This window comes from Natator depressus, chromosome 6 (genome assembly GCF_965152275.1).
Source record: "Natator depressus isolate rNatDep1 chromosome 6, rNatDep2.hap1, whole genome shotgun sequence".
Classification (NCBI taxonomy): Eukaryota; Metazoa; Chordata; order Testudines; family Cheloniidae; genus Natator; species Natator depressus.
In genome coordinates, this window is record NC_134239.1 from 61460665 (window position 1) to 61484453 (window position 23789).

The window sequence follows — 23789 nt, forward strand, 5'->3', positions numbered from 1 at the left end:
TTGGATGATACCGATCTTTTTTTAAAGTAGTTTGAGATCTGTGGATGAAAAGCATTATATAAGAGCAGCTAGGTATTAGTTGTTATTTTAGTTGTGTTTTTATGATGGCGTGCAGTGCCCTTGCACAGTGATGGAGAGGAGGTGTTTTAGTGCTTTATAAATAAAATGATCACTGCTGTTGCTGACATCAGTAGGAGTTATGAATGCAAATTAAGGGCACTGTGTGATCCTATGTGCAGAAGTAAAATCAGGGCAGCCAGTCAGCCTGTCTGTAGTCTCACTTTAGCATGTAAACGATGCTGATCCAGGGATTCTTTTCTGTCTCCTTAATAGATGGGAATTGACCTTAATAGCTCCAAGATTTGGTTGCTGAAGCTGGTCAGAGGCATGTAATTTGCTGGTCTCTGAGTAGGAATTTGATCCAGTGGGCAATGATTGTTTTGTGTGATCTTGGCTGGGGCATTGCATTTTGCAGTAGCAAATCACTAAAAAGGGGGAAGCAGCTAGTGAATTGTGCTTCCCACTTCCTTTGACAGTGATGTAATGCCCTTTACTCAGGGCACTGCCTTAGAGCAGAATCTAGCCCTTACACCAGGTATGTCAAATTCCATTTTTAATTATGATCTGTTGGAGGTGGCATAAATTTAGGGCCCTGAATCCACAGGATATCTCCCACTGATGTCAGTGGGAGATCTATAGAGTTCAAGAGTGAATCTGGGTCTTCATATGAAAGTGAAACTTTTAGATACTTGTTTTAATCAGTGCCTAAGGCTATGTCTACACTAGCACTTTTGTCAGTATAATTTATGTCGCTCAGGGGTATGAAAAAACACATCCCGGCAACGTAAGTGACTGCAACAGAAGCACCAGTGTTGACAGCGCTCTGTGGGCGGGAGATGCTCTCACACCAACATAGCTACCACCGCTTGTTGGGGGTGGTTTAATTATGTCGACAGGAGAGCTCTCTCCCGTCCGCATAGAGCGGCTACACGGGCGATCTTATAGTGGTGAGGCTGTGCTGCTGTAAGCTCTCTAGTGTAGACATGCCCTTATTCTCAAACTCAGCATCACTCAGTGGGGAAATGAGCTTCCCTTTAGGACCAACAATATTTCTGTTTCTCTCCCTTCTGCTTCCTGTTGTCCCACCTCATCCCCTTTCCTCTCTCTCTCTCTCTCTCCACCCTTTTTTCCTCCTTCTTCATTTTCTTCCTGTCTATCCTGTGCCCTGAATGAGGCAGTGGAAAAAAAATGTGGTCATGTAATTAATGACTATATCATAATGCATATGCAGAAGGGGACTGAATTAGGCAACCTTAATTCTTGATTTCCTAACTTCTGAGTACTTCACTTTGTAACTGTAACGTTCTTTTAACATAAGTGGGGTCTTGTTTGTTTTTATGTAATGTTAACATGTTATCACTAGGCTTTAGCATTAACATTCCAATTATATAATTAGGGGACTGAGGGGATTCACAGCTCTCAGTCATCATTTCAAGCAGACTGCAGATTCAGGAAGAAAACACTGCATCAATTTACACTTAATTAACATTTAAACGGTTGTCCTTCCAATGACAAGGATGAGAAATTTTAGCTCCCCCCCCCCCAATCTCTTTAAATGAAAGTTTAGTTCTGAATGTCATGTCAGTGACATAAATATATCAAGTGGGCAAGATTGCGCCCAGGGGCCAAGCATTTGACACTCATGGCTTAGATTATAAACTCTTCTGGACAAGGATTTAGTATATGTTTGTAGAGAACCTAATGTAATGTGGTCCTGATCTTAAGTGAGGCTTCTTTGTGCTACTGTAATATAAACATTTAATAACTGCTGCTCATTATTTGTGCAACCCTGTCTTTATAACGTGGGTGGTTTATTAGGAACAAAATTTGCCACCCATGCTCCCTTGGCTTCTAAATCTGAGAAACTGCTATTTCAAGGTTCTGTCACTTGTACATAACTCACTTCAAAGTTAAAGCCACGAAACTTCAGTTCTGGACAATTATTTTATTGCTGATACAGAGAGGTATTTCAGATTTCTGGGCCAGCATTCTCAATGGTCAATTAGAAAGCAATCTGTGCTTCTGTGAAATCCAGGCCATCATATGTTCAGATGAAGGGAAGCTGTCAAAAGCCAATTCACTTTCTGGCAGTCAATACCTGAAATAGAGTCAATGACTCAGCAACATACGGCATTTCTTGCTGCTTCCAGGACACTACAGTTTGTTAGACTTGTCATTCTTTCCTGACAGTTTCAATAATACTTAGTCCAACAGGCTTTGTTCTGGAGTCTCTTGCAATTTTGTCACCTCTTTTTTACAAGGAAAATGCTGGAGGAGACAGTTTCAGAGAGTGGGTTAATTATTCTACATATATAGTTTATTCAGAAGATAGTTATATTGGTACAATTTATAAAAACCATACATTTTAAAACAATGAACTATTGACTGATCTTTTGGAAAGATGTCCAATCTTGATTTAAAGACTCCAAGTGATGGAGAATCCTTAGAAAGCTATTCCAGCGGTTAAACACACTCAGTTAAAAATTTACACCTTATTTCCAGTTTGAATTTTTCTAGTTTCAGCTTCCCACACTGGGTCTTATTATGCCATTGTCTGCTGGATTATATAGTGTCAGATATATTCTTCTTGTGTAGGTGCTTAGACTTTAAGTTGTCTCTTAGCCTTTCTTCAGCAAACTAACAAATGATCTCCTTTAAGTCTCTCTCTCTCTCTACGGTATATTTTCCAGGCTTTAAATCATTCTTGTTGCTCTTCTCTGAATCCCCGCCCTTTTTTTAAAAACATTCTTTTTAAATTGTTGACACCAAAACTGCACACAGTATTCCAGAAGAGAACTCACCAACAGCCATATACAGAGGTAAATAATCACTTTCCTGCTCCTTTTGCTATTCCCTTGTTTATATGTGCAAAGGCTGTGTCAACCCTTTTAGCCACAGCATTGCACTGGGACCTCATGTTCATTTGTTATCTACCATGATCCATGAGTAGAGCTGTGCAAATAACTGATTTTTTGATTCACTGGCAGTTCCAAAAATAATAAATAATAATTTTAAAAAAACACCTGTGTGGGTGAAAGTAAATGTGTTTAGCGTATTTTTAATAAAAGCAAAAGAAATAAAGGGCTAGATTCATAAAAATGGAGGAGCCCATTATTACTTTAGTCCGTGGTGAGATGCTCACCTGGGAGGTGGGAAACCCTTATTTGAGTCCCTGCTTTGGAGCAGAGATTTGAACCCATGTCTCCTTCTCCTAGGTGAGTATCCTGACCACCAGGCTACAGGTATTCTGGTTTACGTCTTTCTCAATCTCTCTCCTGTTGCAGCTGTTCCATTTTGTATAAATAATTAAATAGTCATTGGAACAGGGACTGGAACCCAGGTGTCCCCTTCCCAGGTAACTACCTTAACTGCTGGGGTATTGGCTATTCTGGGGTGGGGCCTGCCTCAGTCTCTCCTGTTGAAGCTGTTCTACTATGTAGCAGATAGCTAGTCACTGGGCCAAAGGGGAAGTGAAAATGATTCTACAGCCTAATGCAGTGGTTCCCAAACTTGTTCCACCGCTTCTGCAGGGAAAGCCCCTGCTGGGCTGGGCCGGTTTATTTACCTTCTGCATCGGCCAGTACGTCCCTCGGCCTGCGCCACTTCCAGCAGCTCCCATTGGCCTGGAGCAGCGAAACCGCGGCCACTGGGAGCTGCGATTGGCGGAACCTGCGGTAGCGGCAGGTAAACAAACCGGCCCGGCCCGCCAGGGGCTTTTCCTACACAAGCGGCGGAACAAGTTTGGGAACCACTGGCCTAATGGTTAGCACAATCTGCTCAGAGACTGGGGTTCTAGTCCCTGCTCTACTGGATATTTTAATTACTTATTCAAAGTGGAACAGCTTCAACAGGAGAAATTGAGAGACACCCACCACAGAATAGCCAATAGCTTTGTGATCAGCTAATAGCATCCCATAAATATAGGATATAGTCTGTTTCTATTTGCATTTTTATCCAGCTTACCAAGCGATCCAGATCATTTTCTGTCAGTGTCCTGTTCTCATCAATATTCACCACACCACATATGTGTGTCATCTAAAAACTTATCAGCAATGATTTTATATTTTCTTCCAGATCATTGCTAAAAATATTGAGGAGTGGTCCCACTAGCTGATGCTTCCTCAGGAATATTTACCTTCTAAGATCCATCAGTTACCCAGTTTTTCATTTGTTTAATATGTGCTGTATTGGCTTTTGTTTATATTGCTAATTTTTAATCACGCTATCAGGAGGTAAGTCAAAAGCCTCATGGAGGTCTAAAGGCCTGATTTTCACTCTGAGTAAGGCCCTATTACACCACTCTGGCTATGTAAAAGGAGCCTTGGTGTAAATGAAAATCAGGTCCTAAATATATCATATCAACATAGTTACCTTTATTAACCAGCTTGTGATCTCAAATAATGAAATACGGTTCATTTAAGAAGACCTGTTTCCTATAAAACTATGTTGACTGGCATTAATTATATTTGCGTCCTTTATTGATATCCTGTATCAGCTATTCTATTATCTTTCCCAGAATCAGCTTTAGGCTAACTGTCCTATAATTACCTAGATCATCCATTTGCGCCTTTTAAATATTGACATGATATTGGGCTTTCTTCAAGCCCTCAGGAACTTCCCCAATTTTCCATTATTTATTCAGGGTTAACAAATGGACTGGAGAGCTCCTTGGCCAACTCCTGGGTGCAAGTTATCTGGGCATGCTAATGTAAAAACAACCTCACCAGCAGTCTATGCTGTCCTTCTGTCAGTCACGTGTGCAGTCTCCTCCTGCTTCATCCTTTGCCTGTATCCTGATGCTGCTACTGTTGGCTCCCGGCCAGCACCAGCCATCTTCCCTGCCAGACTCTCAGCTTTCACTGAAACCTCTTTAACCCAGGTCTCATGCTACCTGTTGCCACGAGTCTGCCATTTACCCTTATACACAACCATTGGGTTATGTAGAAGATTGTAGGGAAAGTATCCTACAAGAAGGGAAATATTTCTCATTATGAAGAATCTTACGGCTCCTTCTTGCCTCCTGGCTAAGAATTCTCTTCTCCATGGAGTATCTGAGATCCTTGAGCAGTGACGGTGAGGGATGAAACGTATTCAGGATAGAGATTTTGATATAATGCAGCAAGAGGAGAGTTCTTGGCTCTGATTCTGTTCCAGCCAAACTATGTGCAGCACAGAAACAGAAGGGTCGGAGCAATGGTGCCTTAAAGTCACCTTTGTGCATCTGATATTTTTGGCCCAACCGCATATAAATCAGAGCATCCTTACATGTAACTTACTCTCACCTACCTGTGGCCCCAAGCAGAAGAGAATCATCAGAACACAGTAGTGCTCCAGTTTCATTCCCAGTCACACCTCCATGAACCCTCTGTACAATGGGATGCAAAGCATTATGGTAGAACCATTACTCCAGATGTACACAACCTAGGGAATCCCCGATGACTGTATCTGCTAGCTTTGCACTACGTTTATGCCAATAGAGAAGCATAAAGTAAACATAACATAATGAAGAATCTGTACCCTTTTCTCCAAATCTGTATCACTTGAAAACACCTGAAGTAGCTAGTAAAAAAAATTGTCACTAACAAATCAAGACACAAGCTAAATATAAAACATTGATCAGTTATTTATATACAATTTTCAGATGCTGCATATTTTTATCAGGCCTGAATTAAAGGATTTGATATTTATGTATCACTTTTCCTCTCAAATTTCCAAATTACTTGACATACTACAACACATGCTATACTGTGCCAGAGAAATGCAGCTACCTCTGTGGTTGAAAATGACAGTCATCTTCTACACATTCCACCACAGTGAGTATGGATAGTTTTGGCAACAGATGGGGCAAATGCCGTGGAAGGAACAGTGGGATATGTGAGATATTTCAGGTCAAGTTTCCAAAGAGGAGTAATGCATTCACAGGGGAGACTGGTCCTTAATGGTTCAAATTTGCAATGCTTAAAACCAGTAAGTCCTCCTCTGACAGATTCAAGCTCTTGTATAAACAGAAAACTAAGTGTGTCAGGCCTGCAAGCAATTTATAAGGCATGTACAAAATTGTCGTTTTGGTTTTTTTTTTAAAGAGTTACTGAAGAAAAAAAAAAAGCCTTCCACTAACTCCAATCCAAATGACATTGAAATGACTATGGAGTGTGTAAAACCTTGGTGAGAAAAGTGACTGAATCCGTGATTTGATATTCTAGCACAACCCAATTTTCAGTTTATTAAAAACCTTCATTAAGTGAAACAATGGCCAGGTCTATACTATAAACTTTTGCCAGCACCACTGTGACAGGCAGGGATATAGGAAGGTGTAATCTTTGACTGACATATGCCCTTAGTATAGATGCAGTTCATAGTGGCAAAAACACACTTTTACTGGTATAGCTTATTTGGCTCGTGGGGAGCTGGAATACGCTATACTGAGAAAAAATACACTTTTTTTGCCAGCATAAGCTGTGTCCACACTAGGAGTACTTTGCTGGTACAGTATATTGGCACAGTGTTCCTCGTATAGACCTGGACTCCAAGCAGTTTTCCTCAAGCACAACCCCTTACCTAACAGTCAACTAAATTACTCGCCATCCAAGGAAAGATTAAGCAGACAAAACAGGACATAGAAAAAACTATGTTAACACTACAGACTCTTGCTGGCATAGCTAAGATGGTCAGCGGTGTAAAGAAGACTGCTCCCTGACTGACTTGGCAGTGCTGGTAGAAGTTTCTATTGGGGATGCAATTATACTGGCAAAACTACACTTACTGGCATAACTTCTTTTGCTTGTGAGGGGTATTTTTACTATACTGGTACAAAGTGCAGCTTTGCTGACATAAACTGCATCCACATTAGAAGTGCTTTGCTAGTACAGTATACTGGTATTTATATACTGATAAAGTGTTCCCAGTGTACACATAACTAGAGTCTGTCTCTTTTTTTTTCTCCAAACCAATGGTCAAACATTTAATGTGCAGAGTCACCTGTTGGATGCTGTACTTGCACCTGCGTATGTGCATGTTAGAGATGGATGAATGTTAAAAGGTTTGAGGAGTCTGATCAGATATAAACATCTAGCTGTCTGGATGCTTCTCCAAACTTCACATTCCTCAGCAGTGGAACAGAAGTCAAGAGAAGAGCTTTTCTGACAGCACATAGTATTTCCTGTGCCGGGCTGTAACCTGGAAGCATGTACATCAAAACCAAAATCAACAAGAAAAAAATTGCCAAAATTTTTTCAGTGCTCAAAGATTTGTGTTCAATTCTTAGTTTCCTCACCTTAGAGCTTCAGTGCACCAGCAGAATCCAGCAGAAAAGTTTTGGTTGTTTTTTTTTAAAGTAGGGAAACCTCAAAATAATTACAAACCTCAGGGACTTAATAGGTTATAGCCTTGTTTCATACAACACAGTCCACAGGAACAAAGTAAGGGAGAAAATTAAAGGGGATTATGATCAAACGGTATGGAAAATGGTTCCCGCTAGTGGACTATATGACCGACTAGAGAGACAATGTGGGTGAGGTAATATCTTTTATTGGACCAACTTCTGTTGGTGAAAGACATAAGCTTTCAAGCTACACAGAGCTCTTCTTCAGGTCTGGGAAAGATACTCAGTGTCACAGCTAAATACAAGGTGGAACCGATTTTTAGCATTAGTAGTTAACACATTCTAAGGGACCATTTAAGGTGAAGTTGCCCATTAATACCCCTGCAGTCATAGGACAAAAAAAGGGGGGTTAGTAGGTTACAAATTGTTGTAATAAGCCATAAATCCAATATCTTGATTAAAACCATGATTTTTAGTGTCTAGCAAAGTTATTAATTTAAGCGCCCAGGTTTGACTTTTGAAGTTTCCTTTGAGGACGAGGACTGAGAGTGATCGTTTTGTGAAAAGTGTTCTCTAACAGGTTGTCATAAATATAAAGGGAAGGGTAAACACCTTTAAAATCCCTCCTGGCCAGAGGAAAAACCCTTTCACCTGTAAAGGGTTAAGAAGCTAGAATAACCTCGCTGGCACCTGACCAAAATGACCAATGAGGAGACAAGATACTTTCAAAAGCTGGGGGGAGGGAGAAACAAAGCCTCTCTCTCTCTGCCTGTGTGATCCTTTTGCCGGGGACAGAACAGGAATGGAGTCTTAGAACTTAGCCCTGGTCTACACTAGGACTTTAGGTCGAATTTAGCAGCATTAAATCGATGTAAACCTGCACCCGTCCACACGATGAAGCCCTTTATTTCGACTTAAAGGGCTCTTAAAAATCGATTTCCTTACTCCACCCCTGACAAGTGGATTAGCGCTTAAATCGGCCTTGCCAGGTCAAATTTGGGGTACTGTGGACACAATTCGACGGTATTGGCCTCCGGGAGCTATCCCAGAGTGCTCCATTTTGACCGCTCTGGACAGCACTCTCAACTCAGATGCACTGGCCAGGTAGACAGGAAAAGAACCGCGAACTTTTGAATCTCATTTCCTGTTTGGCCAGCGTGGCAAGCTGCAGGTGACCATGCAGAGCTCATCAGCAGAGGTGACCATGATGGAGTCCCAGAATCGCAAAAGAGCTCCAGCATGGACCGAACGGGAGGTACGGGATCTGATCGCTGTATGGGGAGAGAAATCCGTGCTATCAGAACTCCGTTCCAGTTTTCGAAATGCCAAAACATTTGTCAAAATCTCCCAGGGCATGAAGGACAGAGGCCATAACAGGGACCCGAAGCAGTGCCACGTGAAACTGAAGGAGCTGCGGCAAGCCTACCAGAAAACCAGAGAGGTGAACGGCCGCTCCGGGTCAGAGCCCCAAACATGCCGCTTCTATGATGAGCTGCATGCCATTTTAGGGGGTTCAGCCACCACTACCCCAGCCGTGTTGTTTGACTCCTTCAATGGAGATGGAGGCAATACGGAAGCAGGTTTTGGGGACGAAGAAGATGATGATGATGATGAGGTTGTAGATAGCTCACAGCAAGCAAGCGGAGAAACCGGTTTTCCCGACAGCCAGGAACTGTTTCTCACCCTGGACCTGGAGCCAGTACCCCCTGAACCCACCCAAGGCTGCCTCCTGGACCCAGCAGGCGGAGAAGGGACCTCCGGTGAGTGTATCTTTTAAAATACTATACATGGTTTAAAAGCAAGCATGTGAAAGGATTAATTTGCCCTGGCATTCGCAGCTCTCCTGGATATACTCCCAAAGCCTTTGCAAAAGGTTTCTGGGGAGGGCAGACTTATTGCGTCCTTCATGGTAGGACACTTTACCACTCCAGGCCAGTAACACGTACTCGGGAATCATTGTACAACAAAGCATTGCAGTGTATGTTTGCTGGCGTTCAAACAACATCCGTTCTTTATCTCTCTGTGTTATCCTCAGGAGAGTGAGATATAATCCATGGTCACCTGGTTGAAATAGGGTGCTTTTCTTCAGGGGACACTCAGAGGAGCCCATTCCTGCTGGGCTGTTTGCCTACGGCTGAACAGAAATGTTCCCCGCTGTTAGCCACAGGGAGGGGGAAGGGTTGAGGGGGTAGCCACGCGGTGGGGGGAGGCAAAATGCGACCTTGTAACAAAAGCACATGTGCTATGTATGTAATGTTAACAGCAAGGTTTACCCTGAAAGAGTGTAGCCAGTGTTTTATAAAATGTGTCTTTTTAAATACCGCTGTCCCTTTTTTTTTCTCCACCAGCTGCATGTGTTTCAATGATCACAGGATCTTCTCCTTCCCAGAGGCTAGTGAAGATTAGAAAGAAAAAAAAACGCACTCGAGATGAAATGTTCTCCGAGCTCATGCTGTCCTCCCACACTGACAGAGCACAGACGAATGCGTGGAGGCAAATAATGTCAGAGTGCAGGAAAGCACAAAATGACCGGGAGGAGAGGTGGCGGGCTGAAGAGAGTAAGTGGCGGGCTGAAGAGAATAAGTGGTGGGCTGAAGAGAGGGCTGAAGCTGAAAGGTGGCGGCAGCGTGATGAGAGGAGGCAGGATTCAATGCTGAGGCTGCTGGAGGATCAAACCAGTATGCTCCAGTGTATGGTTGAGCTGCAGCAAAGGCAGCTGGAGCACAGACTGCCACTACACCCCTGTGTAACCAACCGCCCTCCTCCCCAAGTTCCATAGCCTCCACACCCAGACGCCCAAGAACGCGGTGGGGGGGCCACCGGCCAACCAGCCACTCCGCCACAGAGGATTGCCCAAAAAAAAGAAGGCTGTCATTCAATAAATTTTAAAGTTGTAAACTTTTAAAGTGCTGTGTGGCATTTTCCTTCCCTCCTCCACCACCCCTCCTGGGCTACCTTGGTAGTCATCCCCCTATTTGTGTGATGAATGAATAAAGAATGCATGAATGTGAAGCAACAATGACTTTATTGCCTCTGCAAGCGGTGATCGAAGGGAGGAGGAGAGGGTGGTTAGCTTACAGGGAAGTAGAGTGAACCAAGGGGCGGGGGGTTTCATCAAGGAGAAACAAACAGAACTTTAACACCGTAGCCTGGCCAGTCATGAAACTGGTTTTCAAAGCCTCTCTGATGCGTACCGCGCCCTCCTGTGCTCTTCTAACCACCCTGGTGTCTGGCTGCGTGTAACCAGCAGCCAGGCGATTTGCCTCAACCTCCCACCCCGCCATAAACATCTCCCCCTTACTCCACAGATATTGTGGAGCACACAGCAAGCAGTAATAACAGTGGGAATATTGGTTTCGCTGAGGTCTAAGCGAGTCAGTAAACTGCGCCAGCGCACCTTTAAACGTCCAAATGCACATTCTACCACCATTCTGCACTTGCTCAGCCTGTAGTTGAACAGCTCCTGACTACTGTCCAGGCTGCCTGTGTACGGCTTCATGAGCCATGGCATTAAGGGGTAGGCTGGGTCCCCAAGGATACATATAGGCATTTCAACATCCCCAACAGTTATTTTCTGGTCTGGGAATAAAGTCCCTTCTTGCAGCTTTTGAAACAGACCAGAGTTCCTGAAGATGCGAGCGTCATGTATCTTTCCCGGCCATCCCACGTTGATGTTGGTGAAACGTCCCTTGTGATCCACCAGAGCTTGCAGCACTATTGAAAAGTACCCCTTGCGGTTTATGTACTCGCCGGCTTGGTGCTCCGGTGCCAAGATAGGGATATGGGTTCCGTCTATGGCCCCACCACAGTTAGGGAATCCCATTGCAGCAAAGCCATCCACTATGACCTGCACATTTCCCAGGGTCACTACCCTTGATATCAGCAGATCTTTGATTGCGTGGGCTACTTGCATCACAGCAGCCCCAACAGTAGATTTGCCCACTCCAAATTGATTCCCAACTGACCGGTAGCTGTCTGGCGTTGCAAGCTTCCACAGGGCTATCGCCACTCGCTTCTCAACTGTGAGGGCTGCTCTCATCTTGGTATTCATGCGCTTCAGGGCAGGGGAAAGCAAGTCACAAAGTTCCATGAAAGTGCCCTTACGCATGCGAAAGTTTTGCAGCCACTGGGAATCGTCCCAGACCTGCAACACTATGCGGTCCCACCAGTCTGTGCTTGTTTCCCGAGCCCAGAATCGGCGTTCCACAGCATGAACCTGCCCCATTAGCACCATGATGCATGCATTGGCAGGGCCCATGCTTTCAGAGAAATCTGTGTCCATGTCCTGATCACTCACGTGACCGCGCTGACATCGCCTCCTCGCCCGGTATTGCTTTGCCAGGTTCTGGTGCTGCATATACTGCTGGATAATGCGTGTGGTGTTTAATGTGCTCCTAATTGCCAAAGTGAGCTGAGCGGCCTCCATGCTTGCCTTGGTATGGCGTCCGCACAGAAAAAAGGCGCGGAACGATTGTCTGCCGTTGCTCTGACGGAGGGAGGGGCGACTGACGACACGGCTTACAGGGTTGGCTTCAGGGAGCTAAAATCAACAAAGGGGGTGGCTTTACATCAAGGAGTATTTCATGCAGGACTTCACGGAGAGTTCCAATAAGAAATGGTGCACCTAAGTTATTGTTCTTATTGGAACAAGGAGGTTAGCCTGGCCTCTGATTGATACATGGCTAGATTTACCTCGCTGCACCTTCTCTGTGAGTGACTGCAGTGTGACCTAGAGGAATGAGTCCCCTAGACAGGGGAGGAGGCAAATGAGTACAAAACAAATCTGGTCTATTTCTTGTTTTGATCCACTCCATCTATCTTTTACATCTTTGGCTGGCAGCAGACGGTGCAGAAGGACTGCATGCCATCCACATCTCATGGCTGCTCGGCAGAAGATGGTACAGTACGACTGCTAGCCATCCTCATCTCTTGCCTGCCTGGCAGAAGATGGTACAATACGATTGCTAGCCATCGTCATCTCTTGCCTGCCCGGCAGAAGATGATGCAATAGGACTGCTAGCAATCCGTATCACCTACCTGCTCACCATAAGATGGTTCAATAGTCCTGCAGTCAGTCCTAAAGAGAATGACCTGATCAAGTCACCAAAAATTTAGTCCCTGCGCCCATGTCTGCCCAGGCGCTCCCAGCCGACGTGGCCAGGAGCACCTCGGACATGACGAGGACGGCTATCAGTCATACTGCACCGTCTGCTGCCAGAAGGCAATGGGTTGCTGCTACTGTGTAGCAATGCCGTACCGCGTCTGCCAGCACCCAGGAGACATACGGTGACGGTTACCTGAGCGGGCTCCATGCTTGCAGTGGTATGGCGTCCGCACAGGTAACTCAGGAAAAAAGGAGCGAAACGATTGTCTGCCCTTGCTTTCACGGAGGGAGGGAGGGAGGGAAGGGGGGACTGACGATATGTACCCAGAACCACCCGCGACAATGTTTCAGCCCCATCAGGCATTGGGATCTCAACCCAGAATTCCAATGGGCAGCGGAGACTGCGGGAACTGTGGGATAGCTACCCACAGTGTAACGCTCCGGAAGTCGACTCTAGCCTCGGTACTGTGGAAGCACTCCGCCGAGTTAATGCACTTAATGCACTTCTGTGGGGACACACACACTCGAATATATAAAACCAATTTCTAAAAAACCGACTTCTATAAATTCGACCTTATTCCGTAGTGTAGACATACCCTTAGTAAGTAATCTAGCTAGATAGGCGTTAGATTCTGATTCCTTTAAATGGCTGAGAAAATAATCTGTGCTGAATGGGATTTAGATTCCTGTTTTTGTGTCTTTTTGTAACTTAAGGTTTTGCCTAGAGGGATTCTCTATGTTATGAATCTAATTACCCTGTAAGGTATTTACCATCCTGATTTTACAGAGGTGATTCTTTTCACTTTTTCTTCTATTAAAATTCTTCTTTTAAGAATCTGATTGATTTTTCATTGTTCTTAAGATCCAAGGGTTTGGGTCTGTGTTCACCTATGTAAATTGGTGAGGATTTTTATCAAGCCTTCCCCAGGAAAGGGGGTGTAGGGTTTGGGGAGGATTTTGGGGGGAAAGACGTTTCCAGGCGGGCTCTTTCCCGGTTATATATCTGTTACACGCTTGGTGGTGGCAGTGATAAAGTCCAAGGGCAAAAGGTAAAATAGTTTGTACCTTGGGGAAGTTTTAACCTAAGCTGGTAAAGGTAAGCTTAGGAGGTTTTCATGCAGGTCCCCACATCTGTACCCTAGAGTTCAGAGTGGGGAAGGAACCTTGACACATGTGATATGGAGTTTTTGTCTTTTTATAATTTTTCTGCATAAGTTCATTCGGGAGCACAGTTATTGTGTGGTTTCACCCACATAGTTGTTGTGGGGGCATTTGATGCACTAGATGAGATACACTACATGCTGTGACAGGCATATATAGGATCCATGGATCTTGAAAGGTGTGTTGTGGGGGATATTGATCATTGTAGCAATGGAGATATGTCTGCCAATTTTGCATCTGGCAAGGGCTGGTGCCACTTTGAGTTGGTGAGTCCTGGTCTGGGGTGAGCGTGCTTCCAATGATGAGCTTTGAGAGGTTGCAGGATTGTTTGAAGGCCAGAAGAGGGGGTTCAGGAAAGATTTTTCATGATGTGGTCACCATTGATTATGGGTTGTAATTGTTTAATGATATCCCCTAAGTGTTCCACTGTGGGGTGGTAGATGACAACTAAAGGTGTGCAGACAGAGGGTTTTTTTCCCCCTGTATTGAAGCAGATTCTCTCAGGTTATTTGGGTGGCCTGTTCCATGATGCGATCGACTTCTCTGGTGGAGTGTCCATGCTTGGTGAGGGTGGTTTTGACTGTGTTAAGACATGTATCCCAGGCTTTCTCCTTGGAGCATATTCTGTGGTATCTAAAGATCTGGCTATAGATTAGATTTCTTGGTGTGTTTGGGGTGTTACTGGATCTGTGGAGGTAAGTGTGGTGATCCATAGGTATCTTGTATATAGTTGTCTGTAGGGGTCTATTGTTGAAGCTGATTGTGGTGTCCAGCAAGCCGATGCTAGTGCAGGAGTGTTCTAGAGAGTTGGCTAGATGGGTGTAGTGGTTGAAGTTGTGGTGCAAATCTATGCAGGAATTCAGGTCATCTGACCAGAGGGTGAAAATATCAATGTATCTCAGGTACATCCTTGGTTTGTGGTGCATTTGTCCAGAAAAATCTTCCTCAGGGTGGCCTATGTAGAGGTTGGCATGTTGGGGAGCCATCCTAGTACCCAGGCTGTTCCCATGGTTTTAACAAAGTGTTTGTTGTTGAAAGTAAAATTGTTATGGGTGAGGATGAAATGGATGAGTTTAGCGATGTGTTTGGGGGGGGATATCTGAGTGTTGTACATTGTAGATACCTCAGGCAGGCCGTAGGGTCATCATCTTTTATTTATACATAATACTACTGAGCTGAAATGGGTTGAAATCAATATCCTAGAGATTAAAGCATCCAGTATTCTATTACTGATCTCTTGGGCCACTCAGTCCCCTTTTGGTACTGTATACAGTTAGCTGAAGGCCAGAATGTCTGTTTATGTGATTTGTTACCAAATTGGACAACTTCTTTATCTTAAGTCAATTCATTACAATTTATGCTTTTGATCTTTGCTAAAGTTTGTTAGATTCTATTCTCTGTTCCTACAGTGATGTGGCAGATATTTTGTGTTTTTCTAACAATGGATGGGTAATATCATGGAAGAAGGCATCAAGTTGGATAGACTACACAAATCTAAGTTTCTGGGTCTTTTCTGTGATTTCCCAGTGAAGCATAGTCATAAAAAAATTAGTAGTTTCAAATTATTGTGTTCATTTTTGGAGAACTGGATACAGTATAGTATATAACTCAGGTTTGTGCCATTTACTAATATACTTCATTTCAACATCTTTGTTCTGTTTACTTTTTGTTACTATAGTTTCTCATTATCTTGTAGTTAAATCATAACTAAGTATGATGATCCTATTTCTTTCCCTGTTACCACATCAAAAATTTAGTCCCAGTATTTCGTTTTGAGAGATCTACACAAGTTGATTTCTAGGAGTCTCTCTCACTCTGCTGTAATAAAACACAAAGCTTATTATAGAAACAAAGGCATAAACCTCCTACACAAAACTGAAAGAACGAGGCTACATTTTACTCAGAACAAATAATTTTTGAGTGAAAACCATGGTTTATAGTTTTGACTTGAGCACATGGTGTATATAAAACATAACTGAAATAAGCAGCTGCCTGACAACTGTGCCACCATGGCTAAATAGCAGAGTAAAAGAGACTGATAAAGGCAAAAAGGCATCCTGTAAAAATTGGAAGTCAAATCCTAGTGACAAAAATAGAAAGGAGCATAAACTCTGGTAAGTCAAGTGTAAAAGTATAATAAGGCAGGCCAAGAAATTGTGTGTGTCTTTAGCTAGTTGCTCTTCAAATTCTAACAGCAAAAAAATTAAGTCCATCAGATGCAGGAAGCCTGCCAAACAGTCAGTGGGGCCAAAGGAACTTTCGAGGGAGACAAGGGTGTTCCAGAAAACCTAAATGAATTCTTTGCATTACTCTTCACTGCAGAGGATGTGGGGGAGATTTCCCATACCTAAGCCATTCTTTTTAGGTGACAAATTTGAGGAACTGTCCCAGATTGAGGGGTCAATTGAGGAGGTTTTGAAACAAATTGATAAATTAAACAATAATAAGTCACCAGGACCAGATGGTCTTCACCCAAGAGTTCTGAAGTAACTCAAATATGAAACTGTAGTATGTAACTTATCACTTAATCATCCTCTGTACTAGATGACTGGAGGGTAGCTAATGTAATGCTGATTTTTTTTAAAAAAAGAGTCCAGAGGCAATCCTGGCAATTACAAACCAGTAAATCTAATTTCAGTCCCAGGCAATTTGGTTGAAACTATAGGAAATATCAGAATTATCAGACACACAGAGGAACATGATATCTTGCTGAAGAGTCAATACAGCTTGTGTAAAGGGAAATCATGCCTCACCAATCTGCTGCAGTTCTTTGAGAGAGTCAACAAGCATGGGGGCAAGGGTGATCCAGTGGATATAGCGTACTTGAACTTTCAGAAAGCCTTTGACAAGGGCCCTCTTCAAAGGCTCTTAAGCAAAGTAAGCAGTCATGGGATAAGAGGGAAGGTCCTCTCATGGATCAGTAACTGGTTAAAAGATAGGAAATAAATGGTAGGAATAATTGGTCCATTTTCATAATGGAGAGAAGTAAATAGCAGGGTCCACCAAGGATGTGTGCTGGGACCAGTGTTGTTCAACATATTAATACATGATCTGGAAAAGTGGGTGAAGAGTGAGGGGGGAAATGTGAAGACTACAAAGTTACTTAAGATAGTTAAGTCCTAAGATGAATGTGAAGAGTTACAAAGGGATCTCACTAAACTAGATGACTGGGCAACAAAATGGCAGATGAAATTCGGTGTTGGTAAGTACAAAGTAATGCACATTGGGAAAAATAATCCCAACAACATATAGAAAATAATGGAGATCTAAATTAGTAGTAACCACTCAGGAAAGAGATCTTGGAGTTATTGTAGATAGTTCTCTGAAAACATCTGCTCAGTGTGCAGCAGCAGTCAAAAAAGCTAACAATGTTAGGAACCATTAGGAAAGGGATAGATAATAAAATAGAAAATATAATGCCACTATATAAATCCATGGTATGCCCACACCTTTAATACTACGTGCAGATCTGATCACCCCATCTCAAAAAAAGATGTATTAAATTGGAAAAGGTACAAAGAAGGACAACAAAGAGGACTAGGGTATGATATGGACCAGCTTCCATATGAGGAGAGATTAAAAAAACTAGGACTGGTCATCTTAGAAAAGAGACGGCAAAGTGGAGATATGATAGAGGTCTATAAAATAATGAATTCTATGGAGAAGGAGAATAAGGAAGTGTTATTAACCGCTTCACATAACACAGGACTACGGTCACCCAATGAAATTAATAGGCAGCAGGTTTAAAGCAAAAGGAAGTACTGCTTCACACAATACACAGTCAACCTATAGAACTCACTGCCATGGGATATTGTACAGGCCAAAAATATAACTCGGTTCAAAAATAGATAAATTAATGGATAGATAGGACCATCAATGACTATTAGCCAAGATGGTCAGGGATGCAACCCCATGCTTGGGGAGACCCTAAATCTCTGGCTGACACAGCCTGGGCCTGGACTATGGAGGATGGATCACTGAAAATGACTTGTTCTGTTCATTCCCTATGAAGCATCTGGCATGGGCCAGTGTCAGAAGACTGGATACTGGGCTAGATAGGTCATTGTTCTGACCCAGTATGACTGTTTTTAAGCAAAATGAATTTAAATACAGGTTCTGAGATCATAATACCTTACAAAGATACAGCAAATTTGATTTGTTTTCAGAGGGACCATGATAATGTAGTCAGACTTCCTGGATAACATGCCATTGAATTTCACCAAGTGGTTCCTGCATCAAACCCATAAATTCTAATTGAGCTAGAGCATCTTTTAAAAAGACATCCAGTCCTGGTTTAAAGATTTCAAGCGACAGAGAATCCATCACATGCCTAGGTAAATTGTTCTAATGTTTTTTACCTTCACTGCTAAAACCTTATTTCTAGTCTGAATGTGTCTAGCTTCAGCTTCTAGGCGTTGGACCTCTGTCTGTTACAGTGAAGAGCCCTCTATCATCAGAAATCTTCTCCCCACAAGGTGCTTATACACCATGATCGAGTCACCTCTTTCTCTGGGCCAGCATTTACTGAATGACGGCAGAATCACATGGATGTTTCCTCAGTCCTTTTTTCTTCTGTTACCCTCTTCCCCCTTTTTGCCTCACATCTAATTAGGCCATTGTAAATCCAGTGCAATTTCTGTGAATAACTAAATTATTTTCTTAATTGATTTAGTTGGTTTGATGCAATCCCCCTTGCGTGAGCTCTCTTAAATTAGTATAGAGTGGCTAGTATTGATTTGGTTTAAAACAGTTTGCTTCCAACTGTGAGCTGAAAGTAAACCAATAATTGTTGTTTTTTCCACTCTTTAGGCAGCCTGAAACAACAGCTGTAAGAGAGGCATGAACTGTTTCCAATCAATCTCAATGGGAGGGTTAACAGTCAAACCTAATACTGTAGACAGTGTTGTTGTAGCCATGTCGGTCCCAAGATATTAGAGAGACAAGGTGGGTGAGGTAATTTCTTTTATTGGACCAACTTCTGTTGGTGCGAGTGACAAGCTTTCAAGCTACACAGAGCTCTTCTAATCCTGATAATTTTGTTGTTAAGTATTTCATTGATGATAATCAAAGCAAAATCATGTAGTGAATGCGCTTATTGCTGTTGCATGCAGTGGCAGATATTGGGAGGTTGGAGGGAGTAACTGAATGTTGTCAGTGATTGCTGGAGTGGGAATTAAGAACTCAAGCCCTCACAAAAATTTGGAATCACTTTAGTCCTTCCCAATTCCAGGGTAAGTAATAAGAAATACACCCCATTCCTCCTCAAACATGAATAGTCTCCCAAGGTACATTGATCGATGGCATTGCGCCAGGCATTATGTAATGAGGTTCCCAGGTCTGGCTCCATCCTGCAAATCCACAAATCTCTGGGACAGCCCATAAGCAGCACCAGGTGGGGTCAGGGCATGCACCCTTTTGTCCGTCTTTGGAGATTTTCAGAGTACAGTGTGCTGGGGTATTTTTGTCCATCCTGGTGACATGGCCAAAGAGCACATAACCCCTTTTTCAAATATAATGAGTGAAAGAAGGAAGACTAGATCTCTGTGAGATTTTGACATTTCACTCAAAGTCAGATCACTTTATGCTCTGGATTTGGCACTGACAGCATATATGGAATGTCTCTAGTTGCTCCAAGTCTGCCTACAGGAGGGTCCAGGTTTCTGACGCATATAGCAATACAGGCAGTACATAGGTTTGATAGATCCTGAACTTTGTCTCAGTGCAAAGACATTTTTGCATCCACAAGTAAGACATGAACTTATTACAGGAGATAATGAGACCTATTTGTTGAAGAACGTCCAGTTTGCTGGGACTGTTTGAACTCTGCTTGCAACCTAGGTAGATGAACTTGTCGGCACTCTCCACAGTACTCAACCACACCTGCACCACAGGTTCTGGTGGCCTAGCTCTGAGGTTCTGGATCTTGATCTTCTGCCATGAGACATTCAACCCCATAGGACAGGTGGTATTTTGGAGACCATGGCGGGTGGGGCTGAAATTCTCTGATTTCCCCCAAGTGCCAAAAACCTGAACAGCTTCCTGACTATCTAAACCCCAAGCCATCTTTTGCATGTTCCTGGGTGCCAAAAGCCCCAAATTCCCCCTGCTCAACTGCCAGAGCTTCAGATTTCCCCAGACAGGTATTACATTTAATATTAAAATAAATGACAAGTTATATTACACTGGATTGTTCATTTTCATATTAAATTATAAACTTCTGGTTTTGAATTTACTTGAATCTTCTACAGAAATGTTGATGTGGCTGTAGAATTCACCACTGAATTCCATAGCCAGCACTCCGCTGTTTAAGCAACTGGGACTTGGGCAGGCATGCTCAGTGGTTAGAGCTGTAGACTGTTAGGTCAGAGGGGATCAAGCCAGAGATGATAACCAGGGTCCAGAACCAGGAGTCAAGAACCAGGAACCAGAGCCAAGGGTCGAGATGAAGTCAAAAGCCAGGACCTGGGGGCCAGCCAAGGAAGTAGGAACCATGAGTGAGACAAGGGAACAGGAACAAGGCAGGGTCGGTTTCAGCAGCAGATTAGTGATCTGCCTCATTGCACAGACAACTACCTGATGCTCTCTTCAGGCTTATATAGTAGGCCTGTGCCAGTCAGAGGTTAAGGGAGGAGCTGCCAGTCATCTCTACTATGGGCAGCACTTCCTGCAGTGACTGGTCTCCCAGGATGTATGGTGTGTTGACCATGGCTCTGCCATGGCTGCCTGGTGGCAGCATGGAAGTACCACCTGACTGTAGCCTTCCAGAGCTGAGTTTAAGTCCCACGAAATTTACTAACATAGCTATTCCAGAATAATTATTACAGTATAACCCTCCCCAGGAATACTTTTATTCAGAAATAAGGTTGTCCACATGGGGAGTTATTCCAGAATAACTAATCTAGAATAATTATTTTCATAGAATTCCAGGCATAGACAAGCCCAGAACAGTAGTGAAAAGATTTAGCAAACATTTCCTAGTGTAGACAAGGCCTCTGCAGCATAAACATTTAATCTTTTGAAGTGTTTTTACTGTTGAAGATTATGTAAAACGTGGATGAACACTGTCTCTGTGTGTGTGTGTGTACAATTATAATTTCTGGAGCACCAACAGAGTGTTTATCATTACACAGAACTGTGCCTAGTTATAGGGGCCTCCCTAGTTTCTAACAAGCAAGTCATTAACTCACTGCTTAGATCTTACAGAGGGATACAGGCTTTAGGGCTCTTTTGTGCCACCAGAGGGCTTTCTGTAAATAATCCTGTGAAATAAATGCCACTTATGGGGAGCAGTAACTTGCCTTAGACCTACACTTGATCTACACTACCAAGTTATGCTGGTCTAACTATGTCACTCGGGGGTGTGGAAAATCTACACTCCTGAATGGTGCAGTTATAATCGACCTAATCCCCAGTGTAGACAGCACAATGTTGATGGATGACCTTCTCCCATCAACAGAGCTACCACCTCTCGGGGAGGCAGAGTGCCTGCACCAGTGGGAGAAGCTCTCCAGTCAGCATAGGTAGTGTCTTCACAAAGCACGACAGTGGTGCCGCTGCAGCACTGTAAGTATAGAAAAGCCTAAACTCTGCTTTCAGACCTCAGGCTGGGGATGGGGTTGTGGCTTTTGTTTGAATCATGCAAAGTGCCAACTGAGGGAGGTGAAAGCACATTGATTAACCACCTTTTCAGGGTTAACTGGTTTCTCATACAATGAAATCATTGAGCTTAAATTTGCACTGTGCCTGAGGTGACTCACTTTCATATTTTAGTTAGGCACAATTTCTATTTCACTGAACATAACTGAGCCTGAAGTACTAGAAATGGAGAGAAATCTTTGCAGCTAAATGATTTCTAATGGGACATAAACAAGGAAAAGCAAACCTGGCAGGGCAAAATATATTCAGAATCATAGAATATCAGGGTTGGAAGGGACCTCAGGAGGTCATCTAGTCCAACCCCCGGCTCAAAGCAGGACCAATCCCCAACTAAATCATCCCAGCCAGGGCTTTGTCAAGCCTGACCTTAAAAATATCTAAGGACGGAGATTCCACCACCTCCCTAGGTAACCCATTCCAGTGTTTCACCACCCTCCTAGTGGAAAAGTTTTTCCTAATATCCAACCTAAACCTCCCCCACTGCAACTTGAGACCATTACTCCTTGTTCTGTCATCTGCTACCACTGAGAACAGTCTAGATCCATCCTCTTTGGAACCCCCTTTCAGGTAGTTGAAAGCAGCTATCAAATCCCCCCCCCTCTTCTTCTCTTCCGCAGACTAAACAATCCCAGTTCCCTCAGCCTCTCCTCATAAGTCATGTGTTCCAGTCCCCTAATAATTTTTGTTGCCCTCCGCTGGACTCTTTCCAATTTTTCCATATCCTTCTCGTAGTGGGGCCCAAAACTGGACACAGTACTCCAGATGAGGCCTCACCAATGTTGAATACAGGGGAACGATCACGTCCCTCGATCTGCTGGCAATGCCCCTACATATACATCCCAAAAAGCAATTGGCCTTCTTGGCAACAAGGGCACACTGTTGACTCATATCCAGCTTCTCATCCACTGTAACCCCTAGGTCCTTTTCTGCAGAACTGCTGCCGAGCCATTCGGTCCCTAGTCTGTACCAGTGCATGGGATTCTTCTGTCCTAAGTGCAGGACTCTGCACTTATCCTTGTTGAACCTCATCAGATTTCTTTTGGCCCAGTCCTCTAATTTGTCTAGGGCCCTCTGTATCCTATCCCTACCCTCCAGCGTATCTACCTCTCCTCCCAGTTTAGTGTCATCTGCAAACTTGCTGAAGGTGCAATCCACACCATCCTCCAGATCATTTATTTAACAAAACCGGCCCGAGGACCGACCCTTGGGGCACTCCACTTGATACCGGCTGCCAGCTACACATGGAGCCACTATTCACTACCCGTTGAGCCCGACAATCTAGCCAACTTTCTATCCACCTTATAGTCCATTCATCCCGTATACTTCTTTAACTTGCTGGCAAGAATACTATGGGAGACCATGTCAAAAGCTTTGCTAAAATCAAGGAACAAGATGTCAACTGCTTTCCCCTCATCCACAGAGCCAGTTATCTCGTCATAGAAAGCAATTAGATTAGTCAGGCATGACTTGCCCTTGGTGAATCCATGCTGACTGTTCCTGATCACTTTCCTCTCCTCTAAGTGCTTCAGAATTGATTCCTTGAGGACCTGCTCCATGATTTTTCCAGGGACTGAGGTGAGGCTGACTGGCCTGTAGTTCCCAGGATCCTTCTTCTTCCGTTTTTTAAAGATGGGCACTACAGTAGCCTTTTTCCAGTCGTCCGGGACTTCCCCTGATCGCCATGAGTTTTCAAAGATAATGGCCAATGGCTCTGCAATCACATCCGCCAACTCCTTTAGCACTCTCAGATGCAGCTCATCCGGCCCCATGGACTTGTGCTCGTCCAGCTTTTCTAAATAGTCCCGAACCACTTCTTTCTCCACAGAGGGCTGGTCACCTCCTCTCCATGCTGTGCTGCCCAGTGCAGTAGTCTGGGAGCTGACCTCGTTCGTGAAGACAGAGGCAAAAAAAGCTTTGAGTACATTAGCTTTTTCCACATCCTCTGTCACTAGGTTGCCTCCCTCATTCAGTAAGGGGCCCACACTTTCTTTGATTTTCTTCTTGTTGCTAACATACCTGAAGAAATCCTTCTTGTTACTCTTAGCATCTCTTGCTAGCTGCAACTCCAAGTATGATTTGGCCTTCCTGATTTCACTCCTGCATGCCCGAGCAATATTTTTATACTCTTCCCTGGTCATTTGTCCAATCTTCCACTTCTTGTAAGCTTCTTTTTTGTGTTTAAGATCAGCAAGGATTTCACTGTTAAGCCAAGCTAGTCGCCTGCCATATTTACTATTATTTCTACACATCGGGATGGTTTGTCCCTGTAACCTCAATAAGGATTCTTTAAACTACAGCCAGCTCTCCTGGATTCCTTTCCCCCTCATGTTATTCTCCCAGGGGATCCTGCCCATCAGTTCCCTGAAGGAGTCAAAGTCTGCTTTTCTGAAGTCCAGGGTCCGTATTCTGCTGCTCTCCTTTCTTTCCTGTGCCAGGATCCTGAACTCGACCATCTCATGGTCACTGCCTCCCAGGTTCCCATCCATT

The 23789-nt window shown here is 43.7% G+C and overlaps 1 protein-coding gene across 1 annotated transcript; it reads left to right on the forward strand.

Moving 5' to 3' along the window:
* The first annotated feature begins 8585 nt into the window (after nucleotides 1-8585).
* LOC141990071 (uncharacterized) lies at nucleotides 8586-10160 on the forward strand. Its single transcript, XM_074957032.1, has 2 exons — nucleotides 8586-9141; nucleotides 9730-10160. The coding sequence occupies exons 1-2, from the start codon at nucleotides 8586-8588 to the stop codon at nucleotides 10158-10160; spliced, it is 987 nt and encodes a 328-aa protein (XP_074813133.1).
* Nucleotides 10161-23789: the final 13629 nt, after the last annotated feature.

Bases quoted from the DNA above. Each gene is read 5' to 3' on its own strand.
- LOC141990071 (XM_074957032.1), top strand. From the start codon at position 8,586: ATGATGGAGTCCCAGAATCGCAAAAGAGCTCCAGCATGGACCGAACGG. The intron at 9,142-9,729 runs GTGAGTGTATCT...TTTCTCCACCAG, and splicing joins AGGCGGAGAAGGGACCTCCG to CTGCATGTGTTTCAATGATC.